We start from the raw sequence: 17356 nt of genomic DNA on the forward strand, positions 1-17356 counted from the left end.
TGTCCCACGGCATTATCTTCATCAAAACAGATTAGAATAAGAAATTCTGCCTTCCTGTGGTAGTGCAGAACACTCCAGGCAGCAAAAATATAAAATGAGAGATGCTCAGGGAGGAAGATCCTGGGTAAAGCATTGCTGGATGCTTCCTCAATTGTTCCAGGCCCAGGGTTACTGACTAGACCCCCAAAGGGGCTGCCCTGATATTTAACAGCACTATTTTCTCTTTGTGAAAACCTTATTATGTCATTTATACTCACCTAACACCCCCGATAGAGGGAAACCAATAATAATGGCATTAGTTACTCATGTATTTAAAAATCCAGTGAAGGGGCGCCTGGATGGCTCAGTGGGTTAAAGCCTCTGCCTTTGGCTCTGGTCATGATCCTAGGGTTTTGGAATTGAGCCCCGCATCGGGCTCTTTGCTCAGCAGGGAGCCTGCTCCCCCCCACTTGTGATCTCTTGTCTGTCAAATAAATAAAATCTTTTAAAAAAGTCTTAAAATTTTTTTTTCAGTGAAAAAAAATTCCAGAATGCATCCACCTATTTCTAAAATAAACCAAATTTGGTGGCATGAAACTCTTTCTCCAGTAATAATCATGCTTCTGAATCATCTTTAGTGATTTAGGAAATACAGTAAGGCCAATTCTCCTCCACATTTTAGGTTCTGTAGATTGAGTCTCTTTTTCAAGTTTCAAAAGCAGCCTTACACACTTGAAATGTAATGTCTGATGTGCTTGTATTCTCCCACTGTATTCTTAAGAATTTTTAAAAATACTTATGTAACCTTCCTATCTTTTCACAAATTATTAAAGTATCACATTAAACCAGTCCTGTGGGAAGGCAGGACAGTAATAGTTGTCATTTTACTTGTTTCAGGGGAATGAACTGAATGGTTCATAGGCAAAAACAGAAAAGTTTTAATTTGGGGTAAGAAATATAAAACTGCTGGGACGCCTGGGTGGCTCAGTTGGTTAAGCAGCTGCCTTCGGCTCAGGTCATGATCCCAGCGTCCTGTGATCGAGTCCCACATTGGGCTCCTTGCTCGGCAGGGAGTCTGCTTCTCCCTCTGCCTCTGCCTGCCATTCTGTCTGCCTGTGTTCACGTTCTCTCTCTCTCTCTGACAAATAAATAAATAAATAATTTTAAAAAAAAAGAAATATAAAACTGCTTAACTTCCAGACAAAGCAAGGCTCAGAACTAACTCCTAGGTGGAGAACTATCATCTTCATTTTGAAAGTGAGGAAACAGTTTCAGTAGGCAGAATGGCTTGTCCGAGGCTATGTAGCAAGTCAGTGGCAGAGACAGGACAAATAGTGTACTGGTATCCAGCTGAGGGCTCTTTCCACGAGATTCCTTTCTATTACTCCTGTACATCTTACAAAATCTTGGCCTCGAGCAATCAAAGCAATGCAGCAAATGAATAAGTGCAGCCAGTTTGGGGTTTTAAACTCCTTAAGAAAACAAGAACAGTCCTCAGCAGGCCTGACAGAACCATGTATTTTTGAAAAGTACAAAAAACCAAATGCCTACAGGTAAATGTGATCCCTAGGAGCATATTTTCCTGTCCACCCTGGCCCACTGACCCTTTACCTGTCCAGGCAGTGTGGGAGAGGTACACCTGAGTGATAAGCCGATGGCGTCCTGGGCCAGGATTCCGGAAGTCGGCTGGCTTAGGGTGAATCATCTGAGCCTGGCCATCTGGATATAAGACCTAAGAGGTGAGAGAAATGAGAAAAAGAGACAGAGGGGCTATGAGTTTTTAACAAAACTGTGCTGTCTGTTGTGAATCTCAAAAGAGGAGGAACAGAAGACACCAGCCTTCACTAAGAACTGTTCCTGGAGCAGAGGACAACACTGTCGGCATCTCTGTATTCCCTGCCCCAGCACAAAGCAGTGTTTGCTAAATGTCCCTGAATTCATGGTGAAGAAGTGACAAGAGTCAAGTGCCTCTATTAAGTACAAAAACACGTATAAATACCAGTCTTGATGGAAAAGGCACCCCCATCAGGATGACTTTCTCTTTCCTCAGCTCTTAATCACTTCATGGGCCATGATCCACCACCAACCAAAAAGTATTAAGAATAATTTTCTAGGGGCACCTGGGTGGCTCAGTGGGTTAAAGCCTCTGCCTTCTGCTCAGGTCATGATCCCAGGGTCCTGGGATTGAGCCCCGCATTGGGCTCTCTACTCAGCGGGGAGCCTGCTTCCTTCTCTCTCTCTCTGCCTGACTCTTTGCCTACTTGTGATCTGTCAAATAAATAAATCAAAATCTTAAAAAAAAAAATAATTTTGTAACTGCATTCTCTACTCTAGATTACAGGATGCTAAGAAGCACTTTCTATTGCTCTTTCTGTCAAAGTGTCTGCTCGGTTAAAAAATAAAATTCAGCCAAGTAAATTTGAAGATCTAATTGGCTTTATTAAGAGTCTAGCAAGTAGAGAGATGCTCTGCGGAGCTGGACAAAATGGGAAGGACACATTCCTGGAATAGGTTGAAACTGTAATTAAGTCTTAGTTTCCTGTTGTGGGGGGCAAATGACTCCAGTTTGGACTTGTTTTCTTGTTTTTTTTGTTTTTTTTTTGTTTTTAACAGCTGGGCAGTTCTCAAATCTCATACAGGGCCAGAGTACTTTCCTCACATCCCAGGGTAGCCTCACCACTACCTGCACGGACAGCCTGTTGCACAAATGAACCAAACCAACAGATGCAGCTTATCAGAGAACTGAGGTCCTCGACTATGGAAACCTACCAGTAAGGACAGAGAAGGAAACTGCACATGCCTTTCAACTTTGAAACTCTGGAGAGGCCCGGCTCAGCCCACCTGCCCCATAATGAGAGAAGACTTCAACTGCCTCCATGCTGACCTCAAACTTTCTAATTGTTTAAGCTCTTCTTTCCAGTTTATCTCTTAATTCAGGCAAAAGACCCAGAAGGCAAAACATTTCCTGATGGTAACAAAAACAAGCAATAACAACTGCCCTGAGCCAACAAGAGCCCTTGTGGTTGACTCCAAGTCAATCATGACTTAAGCTTCACTGCCCACCTGCAAGTACCCACCGACCTTTGTCCCACGATTTCCTCAAAGAAACCTGCAAGTGTTTTCAGACCTTCGGAGACTGTCTTTGAGACACTAGTCCGCTGTCTTTCCAGAGTTGGCCTCACTGAAAGGAATTTTGTCTTGTTTCACCACTGCTCCTTTATGTGTCTTTGGATTTTGTCACCAGCGAGTGGCCAAACCTAGTCTGTTTGGGACCCTTAAGGGTCAGGTGCCCTTGCACCCCTGTACCCCAGCTACACTAATCACCTTTCACTTGCCCAGAATAGAAGCGGTAATGGTCTGGACAGCACCTTCCTCCCATCAGAGCTGTCCCACAAGGAGCAGTGAGTCCCCCACCACCCCATCTGCAGAGGCACCAGAAGAGTCTGATCAGGCACATGGTAGAGTGACTTTGGAGACTTTTCAGTACAGTCTAGAAGGTGACCCTTACATAATCTGCCTGCAACTTCACTTATGCTCAGTTGGTCACTGAACTTTTTCTCAGGGATAAACGTGAAACAATAGTTCTCAACTCTAGCTGTGCATTAGAATCAGATAAGAGTTACTGTTATTATTTTTCTAAGGATTTATTTGACAGAGAAAGACAGCAAGAGAGAGGGAACACAAGCAGGGGAAGTGGGAGAGTGAGGAGCAGGCTTCCTGCTGAGCAGGGAGCTGGATCCCAGGACCCTGGGATCATGATCAGAGCTGAAGGCAGATGCTTAATGACTGAGCCACCTCCAGTGGCTCTACTGGTACTGGTACTCATGGGCCCTACTCTCAGGATTCTGATTTAACTGGTATAAGCTGAGGCCTGTGCATCATTACTTTTTAATGCTTTCTTAAAGTGTGGTTAGGGTAGATAACCACTAATGTGGGGAAACAAAAACAAATAGAAAAAAAACCCTGTAGTACAACCTCATGGCCAACTCAGAATTACTTCTGTGTAGGTCTTATGATTTATAATAAAGAATTCCTTTAAAAAAGAGAAAAAGGGGCACCTGGGATCCAGCACTGCATTGGGCTCTCTGCTTGGCAGGGAGCCTGCTTTCCCCTCTCTCTCTACCTGCCTCTCTGCCTGCTTGTGATCTCTCTCTCTCTGTCGAAATAAATAAATAAAATCTAAAAAAAATAAAAAAAATAAAAAAATAAAGGAAAAAAAGGAATTCCTACTGGGAAGCCAGAGGTTTTTTCCCCTCTCTTGTCACCACAGCAAATCTTCAGAGCCTGAGTCATTCATATCTCTTCCAGGAAGGCTTCCCTGCCTGTCCCTGGCTATCTGTCCTCAGATTGTACTTAGGTCAATGCTTGCATCCCTTCTTTTATTGGTAGCCCTTCTGCATAAATACCTCCACTAGCCCTTATCCTTTGTTCTTATCCTTTCAGACCTCCCCATGCACTGATGTCTCCACAAAGCCCTTCTTTTCCTCAGCCTCCTACCACACTCTACAAATTAAATTCTCTCCATCATGTGCATGTGTATTTTAAGCATATTACAGAATTTTTTATGGTAGCTAAAAACTGGAAATAAACCTGTAGGGAAGGAAAATTAATTTTTCCTCTACCCTTCTAAGTTCTTGACTAAGCTTATTCCTGTAATAAAAGACAGATAAACAGGGAAAACAAAACAAAACACAAGTTTAATAACATGTATATGTTCTATATACATGGGAAATATCCAGGAAAACTGAACTCCCCCAAATGGCACAAGTCATCACCTTAAATACCATTTTCCACTAAAGACAAAAGAAAGACATTGAGGTGGAAGGGAGCCAGTTTTGGCTCAATGAACAAGCACAATAAACAAGGGTAAGATTGTTGTAAACAACAAAAAAATTTTAAAGTAATCTCTGCATCCAGCGTGGAGCTCCAGCTCCATCAACTGAGCCAACCAGGTACCCCTGTTATGCAAATTTAAGTTGATGGCTGCCCCACTGTTTAGAGTTTCTAGAGATTGTCATCCTTCTCTTCCTGGTACAGAGGGAGACAGCTCTACAAAGGATGATCTCCCTTATAAATGTAAATTTATCTCACACAAGGGCAATTTCTCCGTTTTCAGAGATTCTCCTGTGTCTTCAGCCTCTTGAAAATAATTGCCCCAATAATCCTTATGCCAAAGAGATATCTGGGGTGGCATATTGTGCTCCCCTTCATTCCTGCCTTTGAAACTTGCAAGTAGTTTCTCACACTGCAAGTTAAGTTAGTACAAAGTTCCATTATTTCACTGAACTAGTCAGTCTCTCTCTCTCTTTTTTTTTTTTAAGATTTTATTTATTTATTTGACAGAGATCACAGGTAGGCAGAGAGGCAGGCAGAGACAGAAGAAGGGAAGCAGGCTTCCTGCTGAGCAGAGAGCCCGAGGCAGGGCTTGATCCCAGGACCCTGGGATCACGACCCAAACCTAAGGCAGAGGCTTTAACCCACTGAGCCACCCAGGTGCCCACCAGTCAATCTCTTAATCTTGGGAATAAGTCAGCTCCATTTCAACAAGTTTCTTATTTCAGAAGGCAGTGTTGCCGAAGGGTTCCCAAAATTACTCCTTCAGTATATGAGCAATCAGGTATTTAGTAAGAGGCCACAGTATTCTTCTCCTGTCTTCATCTGAGTGATGACTGAACTTCTGTTTTATAATTGCATGTTCACTGGTCTTTCACTGATACTGCACATCCTGAGGACAGGAATTCTGACACATTTGCAACCCTAGTGCTTATCATGTGCAACAGAGTGAGCATTGCTACGTGGACGGATAGATGAGTGAGCAGTACTCTTTGTGGGGCTTAACTGCAGACTCTCTAAATCAACTGGCATCTCTACTGCATTTGCATGTGTCTCTAATATAGCTAACTTAGGAAAAAATACTCCCTAGCGCTTGCTTTTTTCAACCTTTAAATTCTGCTCACCAAGCTGACCCACCCACAGCCCAGAAAGGACTCGTTTATTATAAATAAGTTTGCTTGTGGCCCTGAAAATACCAAGTCTGCACCTGTTACAAAACTAGAAAGGCCTCCGTCATCCGGTAAGCACTCACCAGGTACCAGGGGCTACATATACTTTATCTCCTTTCACTGCCAATTACTCCTATTTGTTAGTTGTAGAACCCAAGCTTCAGAGTTCAAAGTACCTTGCTCCAAACCACAATCAGCAGAAGAGATGGGATTCACACCCAGACTCTTTCTCGACTCTCCAACCCCGACAACTTTCTGTCCCTCAGACAGAAATCACAGGGCTGCTAGAGTTACAGTCAGTGTGGAAGCCCCGTGGGGACCGAACCCTGACAGACCTGGACCTTCACAGTGTTCTGAGGGTCCTGCACGTGTTCCAGGGTTGCATCGACATCCAGGGCCACAACCAACCCAGATGTAAACCGCAAAGGATTGTCTGACTCGCCTGCTGGCTCGATGATGGTGGCCGAAGCTTTGTGGATCTGTAAGCGAGAAGAAAACACAATGATTCTAAAGCCAGGCCATCCCTGGGCAACAAAACATGATCCGTGCACTGTCTCCATGAGCAGGGGGACATGTGGGAGCCCATTAGGGGAAAGGCCCTCGCCCAGATGCTCAACTGGTCAAAGATCACCAAGGCGAACAGTTTTGACTATCTCAACAGATGTGGCCTGACCTGTTCTGGAAGGGGGAGGTGCAAGAAGGTACTCTGCCGCAGCATGGTCTGTAGAATTTTGACCACTTCTACTGGTTTGGATGTCATAAGTCGGGGCATAAGGTCAAGAAGTTTGTCCACAAAGCTGTCCTGTAGGTGGGGCAAATCAGCAATAAAACACCTGGAAGAACAAACAGAAGCAACTGACTAGGCATTCATTTATGCAGGCTGAACCCCAAACATATGCCAAACCCTGAGGGATGAGAAATGATGAACTGAAGGAGTTCACGGTTCCTGACTGAGAAAGCCAGGCACCTAGATAATTATGCCCTGGTGATGTGATCATAGGCCTGTTTACTGAATATTCGTCCTCATAGGCCTGTTTACTGAATATCTGTATGTGGCCAGGTAGGCTCCGTGTTTTACGTGATCTTACTTAGTCCTTCCAGCAATCCTGTGCACTACTGGAATTATTTTCGTATTAATAGATTCATTACTTAATTTAAGAAATACGTCTTTAAGACTTAGCAAGTGCCAAGTACTATCACAGGCACCAGGGACATAACAGTGAGCAAAAGAGAAGAAAATGCCTATCTTAATGAGGCTTATATTTGTTGATACGAACACTGAGATTCAGAGAAAATGACGCACTGAGGCTTTAAAAAGTTAAGTAACTCATTCCCTGTACTGATTCCACAATACTTCTGCCTTACAGAAGGAGACAGTCAAAAAATCTTCCACTTAGGAGGTAATGCAGGGACTCTGGGGCTGAATGAAGAAAGACCGTCCAACCCTACACTATAGATGAGGAACTTTGGCACACGAGAGCTATCACCTTACCAAAAGTCTCCTCAACCCAACTGTACAAAAACAGACTCTCCACCTTAAAGAACCTAAAACCAGAAGTAAGGCATGAACTTAGTTGCAATTTGAAGCTAGGCTCTTAAAGGGCCAAGCAAAGGGAATCATTTGCTAGACAGCAGCTCCTATTGGTGAAGTATGATATTGCAACTCAGCTCTACATGGAAGACTGTCAAGTACAGAGTCATGGAAACTTCAGGTTTGGTGAAGTTCATGGGGGGAAGGATGAGGGGTGGAAGAATGAAGTATCAGACTTAATAAATGTCAGACTATAAAATCCTATGTATGCCTTCCTCCTAGTATTATATTGGCAGCACACCACCTCTCTGATCACTAACTCAACTACTATTTCTTCGTGAAGACTTCCACTCATCTATTGCATCTGTTTTAACTAATTTACTCCATACAGAATTCTGAGAAAACATAGCTGTACTGCAGAATATAAGTTCTTGATTGATTTATGGAACAATTTTTTGTAGATTATAGAAAAATATGGAAATTTAAGAACAGTGGTGAAAAGAACAAACAAATTACGATTTTTCAACAAAAAAAAGTTTGTTTTACCAGGTAGTACTTGTCTTTTTCATGGCCCAGCTGAATGCTGAATCCAAATGATTCCTAATGTTTTCAATATACCATTGTACGTTTAGCTGAATTTAGCTGAATTTTAGCTGAAAAAAAAAATTTATATACCCACTAAAGAAAATACACAGGGCACAGGGCTACAGAAAACACGTTGGCTGCATGAGTTAAATCAAGGGTTCTGGCTTGTGATTGCTCTTGTTGCCCTGTACGTGCTATTCTCTGCATAACCAAGGTTTAGTAAGCTAGAATGTGATGAAAATATTACCTCTGAAAAAAGTCCACTTCCTGTAAAAACTTTTCACACATCCCAAATAAGGGGTCAACTCTGTAGAAAAAGAGAAAAACATACAAACAATACATATATTTTGCTTCTGTAATCTTCCATCTGAGGAATTAGGACCAAATTCCCAGAAACCCGAGTCTACATGAAAGGAGTATGAGAGCAATACACTATCAAAACTATCTCTAAGAGAAAGAGCAGACTTCTAATGGACCTAGGGGGGAAGTATCTCCCAGGATCACAAGACCCAATTCAGACACTGCAGTGACTGTTGGGCTCAATGAACGCTCAAATCAAGGGCTATTCCAGACCATGCCTGGCATCAGACTAAGGATTTAGGACAGAAGCTTGTGGGCAGTGCAGCATCACGCTCCTCCTCTGTGGGACTCCTCACAACGCTCTACTCAGCAGTCCAGAGGGCCATCTGGGAGCTCTAAACTGGCCCAGGATGGAAAGCTCAGATGCGAGGAAAGGGTATCTATACCAGGTGAATTTGGAGACTATCCTGTTTAAAAGCCTCGTGCTCCACTGACTCAATGAAGCCCAAAGCTATGGTGTCTGCATCAGGCAACTACAGTTCATTGATAGTTCCTTCTGGTCTACATGCAGTTTTCTCAGTGATCATTTTTACTACGGCACTGTCACTGAGTAATATAGCTGATGCTACCAGGATTCTAGGGAACAGACCTAGAAGGTTAACCAAAGGTCAGATTCTCATGACGAAAAGGAAAAAGGTTTTGTTACTACTTTGCCCACAGACACAGACTATGTTCTTTCTTCATCACTTGGTTCTTTTTATTTCTTATTATTTCTGAATGACACTTTCCATTTATTTTCATTAATATATTATTCATTAGAAGAGTAAAGTGCCAGTAAAGAAAAACAAATACTCTTTACTTATATAAAAACATGGAAAGAAATGGTGTTAATTTTCACTTAAAAAATTTTTTATTTATTTGAAAGAGAGAGAACATAAATAGGGAAGCAGGAAAGGAGGCACAGGGAGAGAGAGAATCCTGAAGCAGACTCCCTACTGAGCATGGAGCCCAATGCAGGGCTCAATCCCATGACCCATGAGATTATAACCTGAGCCAAAACCAGGAGTTGGCTCCTTAACCAACTGAGCCACCCAGGGACCCCACTGGGGTTAACATTCTTTTTTTTTTTTTAGATTTTATTTATTTATTTGACAGATGGAGATCACAAGCAGGCAGAGAAGCAGGCAGAGAGAGGAGGAAGCAGGCTCCCTGCTGAGCAGAGAGCCCGATGCGGGGCTCAATACCAAGACCCTGGGATCATGGCCTGAGCCAAAGGCAGAGGCTTTAACCCACTGAGCCACCCAGGTACCCCTGGGGTTAAGGTTCTTAATAAACTAGTTTAGTCTTTCTATTAAAATGTAAATTCCATGGAAATAGGGATTTTGTATTAATCATTTTGACACAGGATGTATTTCCTGACACGAGCAGCTATGACAATAAATATCTGTTGAATGAACAAGTAAATGAGAAATGACAAATGGGAACTTACTCTACAAGCAACATGCATTTGAATTCTTTTCCTAAAAGGCAGGTTGCACTAGAAACTTTCTTAAATCTGATAAACGACCAGAAATAGAACTGAAATTTAATAGTGAGGTTCACCCACTGAAGATCTCCAGGAGTGAGAGGGCTGGAAGGGAGACCTCCAGCTAAGCAGGGGTGAAAGGAAGGTAATTCAGTCAAGCTTATAAAGAGTCATCTTGGAGGGCTTAAATAAAATACAGATTTGGGAACCCTCTCTAAACCTAAAACAGAGCAGGAAGCTTCACCTACATGCTATGTGAAGTAGGCTTTAGCACTAAAAACATCTACTTTTTTCCTTGGTGTGAGGAAAGAAAGCAGGGGAAAAGTGAAGTCCACTGGGAAATCAAACACCTACAGTTGACTTTTGTTTATAAGTATGCAAAGACAATGGGAAATTATTAGATGTTAAAAAGATAACCAGGGCTATAAAGGAGACCAAGCAGACCTCATTGAGATAAAGTCAAGGCAAGAAAGCACAGAAAACTTACTAAAATTTTTAATAACTAATGTCAGTGATATTAAAGAGGAGATCTAAAAGGACACTACACTGATAAAGCAAGAGAAACTGTTAGGAAAGAGGTACACAGAAGAAAACACACTCAGAAATGAACAGTAATAATGAAATCAATTCAACAGTAAAAGAATTCTACAATGAGAGGCGCCTGGGCGGCTCAGTGGGTTAAAGCCTCTGTCTTCGGCTCGGGTCATGATCTCAGGGTCCTGGAATCAAGCCCCTGCATCGGGCTCTCTGCTCAGCAGGAAGCCCGTTTTCCCCCTCTTTCTCTGCCTGCCTCTCTGCCTACTTGTGATCTCTGTCAAATAAATACATAAAATCTTAAAAAGAAAAAAAAAGAATACTACAATTAAAAATGATGAAAATTGAAGTAGAGTTTAAAAGAGCATACTGAAGAATTTACACAGAATACAGAGTAGAAAAACTAAGAAACTGAAATTATAAGAGAAAAGAGAGACAGGCAAAACAGATCCAGAAGACAGAACATCCAGTATGACAGACTGGAGCGGATGAAAGTAGTAGTGATTAAATAAATAATGGAGGGGAAAAATTCCTTGAGCTAAAAGCAGAGCTTACACTGAAAGTCAGTGAGAACATTGAAAAAAACCAAAAATCAAAAAACACAAAACACCACATACATATCTGAGTAGAATTTCTGAATTCTAAAAAGGAAAAAAAAATTTACAGCTCTGAACCAGAAAAATAAGCCTCCTATAAAGGAAAGAGAACCAGACAGACATCAGACATCCTAACTGTAATACGAAATACTGAACAGTAACATAGCAATACTGACTCTGAAAGAATGCCAGTTATGTATAAGAGCAAAAGAAAGGCAGTTTCAGACATGCAGGGTCTCTTATATATTTATTCAGAAAAACAATTACTAGAAAGCTAGAATGTGTTCCAGTCAAATAGTGAATTAGAACAAGGAATGTCAAAAAGCAACTATAGTACAAAAAAAGTAGTGAGCAATTTGGAACTAATTTTGAAAAAATACTTATAAAGGCTAATGAATACTTTAAAAACCAATTCTTCAAATAAGAAATACATTATAAAAATATAATAAGCTAAAACTGAGTTCCAATTGATTTAACAGTATGAGACAATCAAATAAAAACATATTAAAATTTTATCTGGATCTGAGGTGATCTCGATAGAGGTAATCATAAAGTCTATATTACTTTTTATGTTGATAAATATAAGTTGAATATGTTTATTAAAAATACAAGTAAAAATAATATTTACATATAAACTAATATAAGCTAACATGTATCAAGTGTTTACTCTGAATGAGTGAGGCAGTATTTTAAGAGCTTTACATTTAATAATTTACAATAACCCTGTGAGGGTGAAGCAGATACTATTATTACCCCAGTTTAACTTAGGGGGAACAAACTGAGGCACAGAAGTATTTGTTTTTTTTTGAGATTTTATTTATTTATTTGACAAAGAGAGATCAAAGCAGGCAGAGAGGCAGGCAGAGAGTCTGATGGGGAACTCTATCCCAGGACCTTGAGATCATGACCTGAGCTGAAGGCAGAGGCTCAACCCACTAAGCCACCCAGGCGCCCCGAGGCACAGAAGTCTTAAGCAACTTGTCCATGGTCACTAAGTTTGCAAATGGTGGGGGTCAAGATATGAGTCTAAGAAACAAGGAACCATAGCCCTCTTAAACTCTATGTTCTATTACCTCACTGGAAAAGTTCAGATGTAGGGTTAAAACTTTCAAACCCTTGGAAAAAACAAAGAAACAAAGAAAACAACCAATCTAGCAAAGTCAAGGAAAAAAAAGGGCAGAAATGAACACAAGCAGAAAGTATAAAATACTATAGCACAAGAATAAATTTATTAGTCTTTGTATAATGACATGGAAAAATGTAATATCACTGGATGAAATGGAAAGGAGGCAGAACACAAAGTATATTATGATTCCACTTATATTAATACACACATTTATAATCTATATATATTTATCTGCCTTGGGAAGAGTCTATTGACAGTTGTTTCAGAAGGGGTAGATTGTCAGGGAACCTTCACTTAATCTGCAATATTTAAATTTTTTACAATAATCACACATAAACTGAAGAATATATATATGTATGTATGTGTGTGTATATATATACACACACACATACGTGTGTGTGTGTGTGTGTGTGTGTGTGTATATATATATATATATATAAATTTTTTTTTAAATAAAAAGAGTATAGATGCAAGGGGCTCCTGGGTGGCTCAGTCAGTTAAGTATCTGCCTTCCACTCAGGTTATGTGTCCTCTCTTTCTCTCTCTATCTCAAACAAATAAGTAAAATCTTAAAAAAAAAAAAAGTATAGATGCCAACACAAGCACCTGTGTTTGCTCAGCTGTGACTGGCAAACAGTAGGGATTAAACATTTGTTAAATGAATGATGGCTATCTCTAAGTTACATCACTACCTGATTTTATCAGGTCACTATCAAAATCAGTGAAGAAGTAAAATAACATTCAGAATGTTCTTTCTGACGTGGTATCTTTCAGCACTTACTTAAACACTCCTATTTCCTTCTCTAGGCCACTTTTAGACCAATACCACCGCCAGACAGAGCATCAGATGCATCTTCCACCTGGGTACGAGCTACAGCATTGTGTCAAGTCTAGGAGGCACCTTTATTTTATGAAACACCAAGAAAGAAAAAAACCCGCTTTCAATCCAAGTGTGCCACACCATCAAAATATCTAATTTCAGAGAGTTTAAATTTAAAATGTGCATTTTAGAATCGATTAAATATGGTAATTCTAATGGAAAGTCTGATAGTGAGCTCTTACTATGTACCATGTACCATGTTAAGTGCTTCCACATGTATCATTCCATTTTTCTTCATGGAAACCCCATGAGACAGATGCTGTCATCATTCTCTTTTCACATACAGGGAAACAAGGCAAAGAGAGGCTAAGAAAATACCATCCCTAATCAAACAACTAGTAAGTGGAGAGGTCCGGGTTTGACCAAGGTAGTCTCATTGCACAGTACATTCTCTTCTTTTGTTTTTACTGCCTGGGAGAGCTTACTGATCCCTTCAGAAGAGAAAATATGGTTCCTGGCACTAAATTCTTAAAGAAATCAATCAAGGACCATAAAGAATGTCCTTGTTGCCTGTTGACCTATGTTGTACTGTAGGCAACGGAGAGCCACTGCATCTTTCCAGAGATCCAGTTTGACCCAAAGATAGAACCTAGAGTATCTGAAAAAATGAAGAGTTTGCATACTGTTTAGCAAATTTTTTGTAAGTATCTTTTCACCTCCCATTAACTCGGTGAGATCTCGGGGTGCATTTATTTGGAGGAGTCTTTGAAAGGACGGTGCCTCCCCTTTCAGCAGCCACACATCTTACCCTCGAGTAGTCCGAGCTGTTACTATAAGTTGCAAGGCTTTGGCCTGAAGCCTCATGTGATGTATAATCACCACCTGTTTATTCTCCACACCACTGTACATGAACTCCATTTTGTAGGTCTCTTCCATGATCTATAAGGAAAGGTAATGAAAGATCAATAAAAATATCATATTGGTTTTGATAGCAGCATAAAATTCTAGGTGAAATTCTTTAAACTGAGTTTAATGCCTGTGCTTTAACATTGAACTGAAATTATTTAAGTGCCTATGGTAAGAGAAATTAAGATAATTTGAGAGAAATTAACGTGTTGAGGAAATTAATATAGTATGTCTTCCCCAAACTAGTGTGTTGTAGGAACAAATGAATGAACACCATATATGGAAACCCAACCCTAGGAAAAGTCCTCAAGAATTTAGCACCAGGAACCATTAACCACATGTTAATCATCCAGACAGACTGTTCTACAGGCCCGGTCTGTTGTTGGGAATATGGAGAGGAGAACAAGTGTAGAAAACAGTATCTATGACCTCAGCTCAAGCCCAGTTCATTAAGCTCTTGTTCTATTCGATCCAAATCAGCTACTCCCATCTAAATGATGCTTCTCTCCCCATTCTGTATATCCCTTCCTTTGAGGGCTTTGGGGTCAGAGAAAGGACTCCAGGTTCTCCCACAACAGCCAGAAAGACAAGTTACCTAATTACACAGGGCCTCAATTTCCCTATCTGTAAATAGGGAAGAAGTAGCCCCACAGTCATAAAACTTCAAGGATAAAATGTAGCATGGACAGCACTTAGCACAGTATCAGGTACCCAGCAACAGTTATTCCTTTCCCCTCTTTCTTCCAAACTACTGTTCTCTGGTCCCACCCCTCCCACTCTGGGGCTCTAGTCATTAGGTTCTACTCCCCTACAGTAAGCCACACAGCAGGTTTGAAAGGAAGTCTAGTTCAGAAGACAGATCAAGTAGAGTAGTGGGAAGAAAACATAGTAGGTACCAGAGGATCTACATTCAATTCCCTAACTTTACTACTTATACCTCTATAAATTTAACCTTGCTGAGCCTCAACGACTTCATCTATAAAATGGACTTAATATTCATTCTTACCTAATGGGATTACTGTGAGTGTTAATTAAAACAGACATGAAATAATTTAGTGAACTGTAATGTAACAATCATTAGCTTGCTATTGGGTCATAATCACTGGGTCATATACAGAAGGACTCACTACCTGAAAGACAGGACCCAGAAGAGTTCACCAAATCCCAATACCTAAGAATGAAGGGAAACTGCTCAAAGTCAGAAAGGAAGAAACTCAAGGCAAATATAATTAAATTCTACTTAATGAACTGAAGAGTACATAAGGACCTTTCAACATTCAAATGTTGGTACAGGCTAAAAATATAAACAACTTCAAAATGAGTTCAGCTACATTTTCAGATGAAAGGTTCATGATAATATCTACTGGACTTTAATATATCTGAAATACAAACTGATAATATTTTTATTTATTTAATTTTTAAAAAATATTTTATTTATTTATTTGAGAGAGAGATCACAAGTAGGCAGAGAGGCAGACAGAGAGAGAGGGGGAAGCAAGCTCCCCGCCGAGCAGAGAGCCCAATGTGGGGCTCCATCCCAGGTCCCCGAGACCACGACCAGAGCCAGAGGCAAAGGCATAACCTACTGAGCACCCACACGCCCCAATATTTTATTTTTTTTTAAAGAGTGTATTTATTTATTTGACAGACCTAGATCACAAGTAGGCAGAGAAGCAGGCAGAGGGGGGAGGGGAAGCAGGCTCCCTGCTGAGTAGAGAGCCTGACATGGGGCTTGATCACAGAACCCTGAGATCATGCCCTGAGCTTAAGGCAGAGGCTTATTAACCCACTGAGCCACTTAGGCACTCCAAACTGATAGTATTTCAGAACACCAAAGCATCTTAAAAATCATCCAGTTAAATAGCTGTATTTTATAGAAAAGGAAAAATCCAGGGAGGTTAAGCAGCCTCAATATCACAATATTAGAGGCCGACCTGGGACTAGAACCTAGGTCCCCTGACTCTAAAGCCAGTGCTGTGTCTCCTAATTATGCTGCTTCTCAAATCACTAACATCCATCACAGGCTGGAACTGAGAAGAGCACAGCAGAGGCATGGAGCCATGTGAAAGCCTCTGGCTCCATCTTAGATGAGAAAATGCTTGGACAGAGATCCATCTGAGAAGATCCCAAAATGCTTACCTGTTTTGCTGCCGCAGAGGCCAAATCACTCTGCTTCAAATACAAAGGGGCAGCCACATTCCACAGCTTTTCTTGCAGGGCCTAAACAGACAAATCAGGAGACACAGAACACAGAGGTCACCAAGACTGGTGTATCATTTGAAGCTTCTGTGTTGGTTTTGCTTTGGAAATCTGGATCAAGACTTCTTCTCAATCTTATTCTTTTAAGCTAGTAAGCCCTGCCTGTTATAAAGAAAGAGGAAAGCAAAGGCTGAACTTCTTCCCATTCAATCCAATTCCCAGCTCAAAGGCCCTATATCCAGATCAGACCAGTGCTTGCAAGCTGACGGCAGGAGTAATGCAGCTCTCACTAAAATGGGCGAGAAAGCCATGGCTCTCAGCCCTTCTTGTTCCCAGAGCCACTAGACTACCCTGGCTGCCCAGACCCGTCTTCCTTGACTGTGGTTCTTTTGTTTTGCTCACTATCCTTTGAAGAGCCCCTCACCTACTGACATGTCACACCAGAAATCAAGAAGCTTTTCTACATTCTTCCCTCTCCCTCAATCTCTCTATGTTCAAAAGCATCATGCGGAGCCACAATTTTACCTTCCACCCCTCTCCTCTCAGCTGTATGGCCCCAACTCTCATCTCTCTAAACCTCTGCTGTAGTCCCTAAAGACATAACCCAATGCCTTTATAGAAGATCTAGACTAACAATATCTAACAGAAATTAACACACACAGTATACATAATTTTATATATTCTAGTAGCCACATTTTTAAAAGTAAAAAGAAATAGATGAAATTAATTTTGACAATATAGTTTACTTAACCCAGTATATTTAAGATATATTTTCACTAAAAAATTAGTATTCTAAAAGTTAATAGCTCACATTGTTTTTCATCCCAGTAAGTCTCAGAAATCCGTGCGTTTTTTGCATTTATAGCACATCTCAATTTGAACTAACATTTCAAGTAGTCAATAGTCACATGTGCCTGGTGACTATCCAGTTAGACAGCAGCATGTCTAAACTATAGATACAGAAATTTTTAAAGCATCCAAATCATACTACCCTTAACAGTTACTGTTTCACTTCCAATCATTTTTCATATATGTGCTTTTTATACAGTTGTAGTCTAAAAGCAGAATTGTGTATGCTTTTTTTTTTTTTGTACATAACATTACACTGGGGGCGCCTGGGTGGCTCAGTCGGTTAAGCCTCTGCCTTAGGCTTAGGTCATGATCCCAGTGTCCTGGGATCAAACCCCCATCAGGCTCCCTACTCAGCGGGAAGACTGCTTCTCTCTCTCCTTCTGCCTGCTGCTCTCCTCACT

The 17356-nt window shown here is 40.8% G+C and overlaps 1 protein-coding gene across 1 annotated transcript in view; it reads right to left on the reverse strand.

Annotated features, from left to right (window-relative positions):
* Nucleotides 1–17356, reverse strand: part of INTS4 (integrator complex subunit 4) — a 117881-nt gene that overhangs the window by 2946 nt on the left and 97579 nt on the right. Inside the window, exons 17-22 of the mRNA XM_045071316.1 lie at nt 16044–16124; nt 13807–13937; nt 8345–8404; nt 6655–6814; nt 6317–6460; nt 1591–1711 (exon numbers count right to left, since the gene is read on the reverse strand). Coding sequence (XP_044927251.1) covers nt 1591–1711; nt 6317–6460; nt 6655–6814; nt 8345–8404; nt 13807–13937; nt 16044–16124 — 697 coding nt within the window. The remainder of the gene's footprint in view (nt 1–1590; nt 1712–6316; nt 6461–6654; nt 6815–8344; nt 8405–13806; nt 13938–16043; nt 16125–17356) is intronic.

Source organism: Mustela putorius, unplaced genomic scaffold, assembly GCF_011764305.1.
Source record: "Mustela putorius furo isolate JIRA1106 unplaced genomic scaffold, ASM1176430v1.1 tig00003987_pilon_pilon_pilon, whole genome shotgun sequence".
Lineage (NCBI taxonomy): Eukaryota > Metazoa > Chordata > Mammalia > Carnivora > Mustelidae > Mustela > Mustela putorius.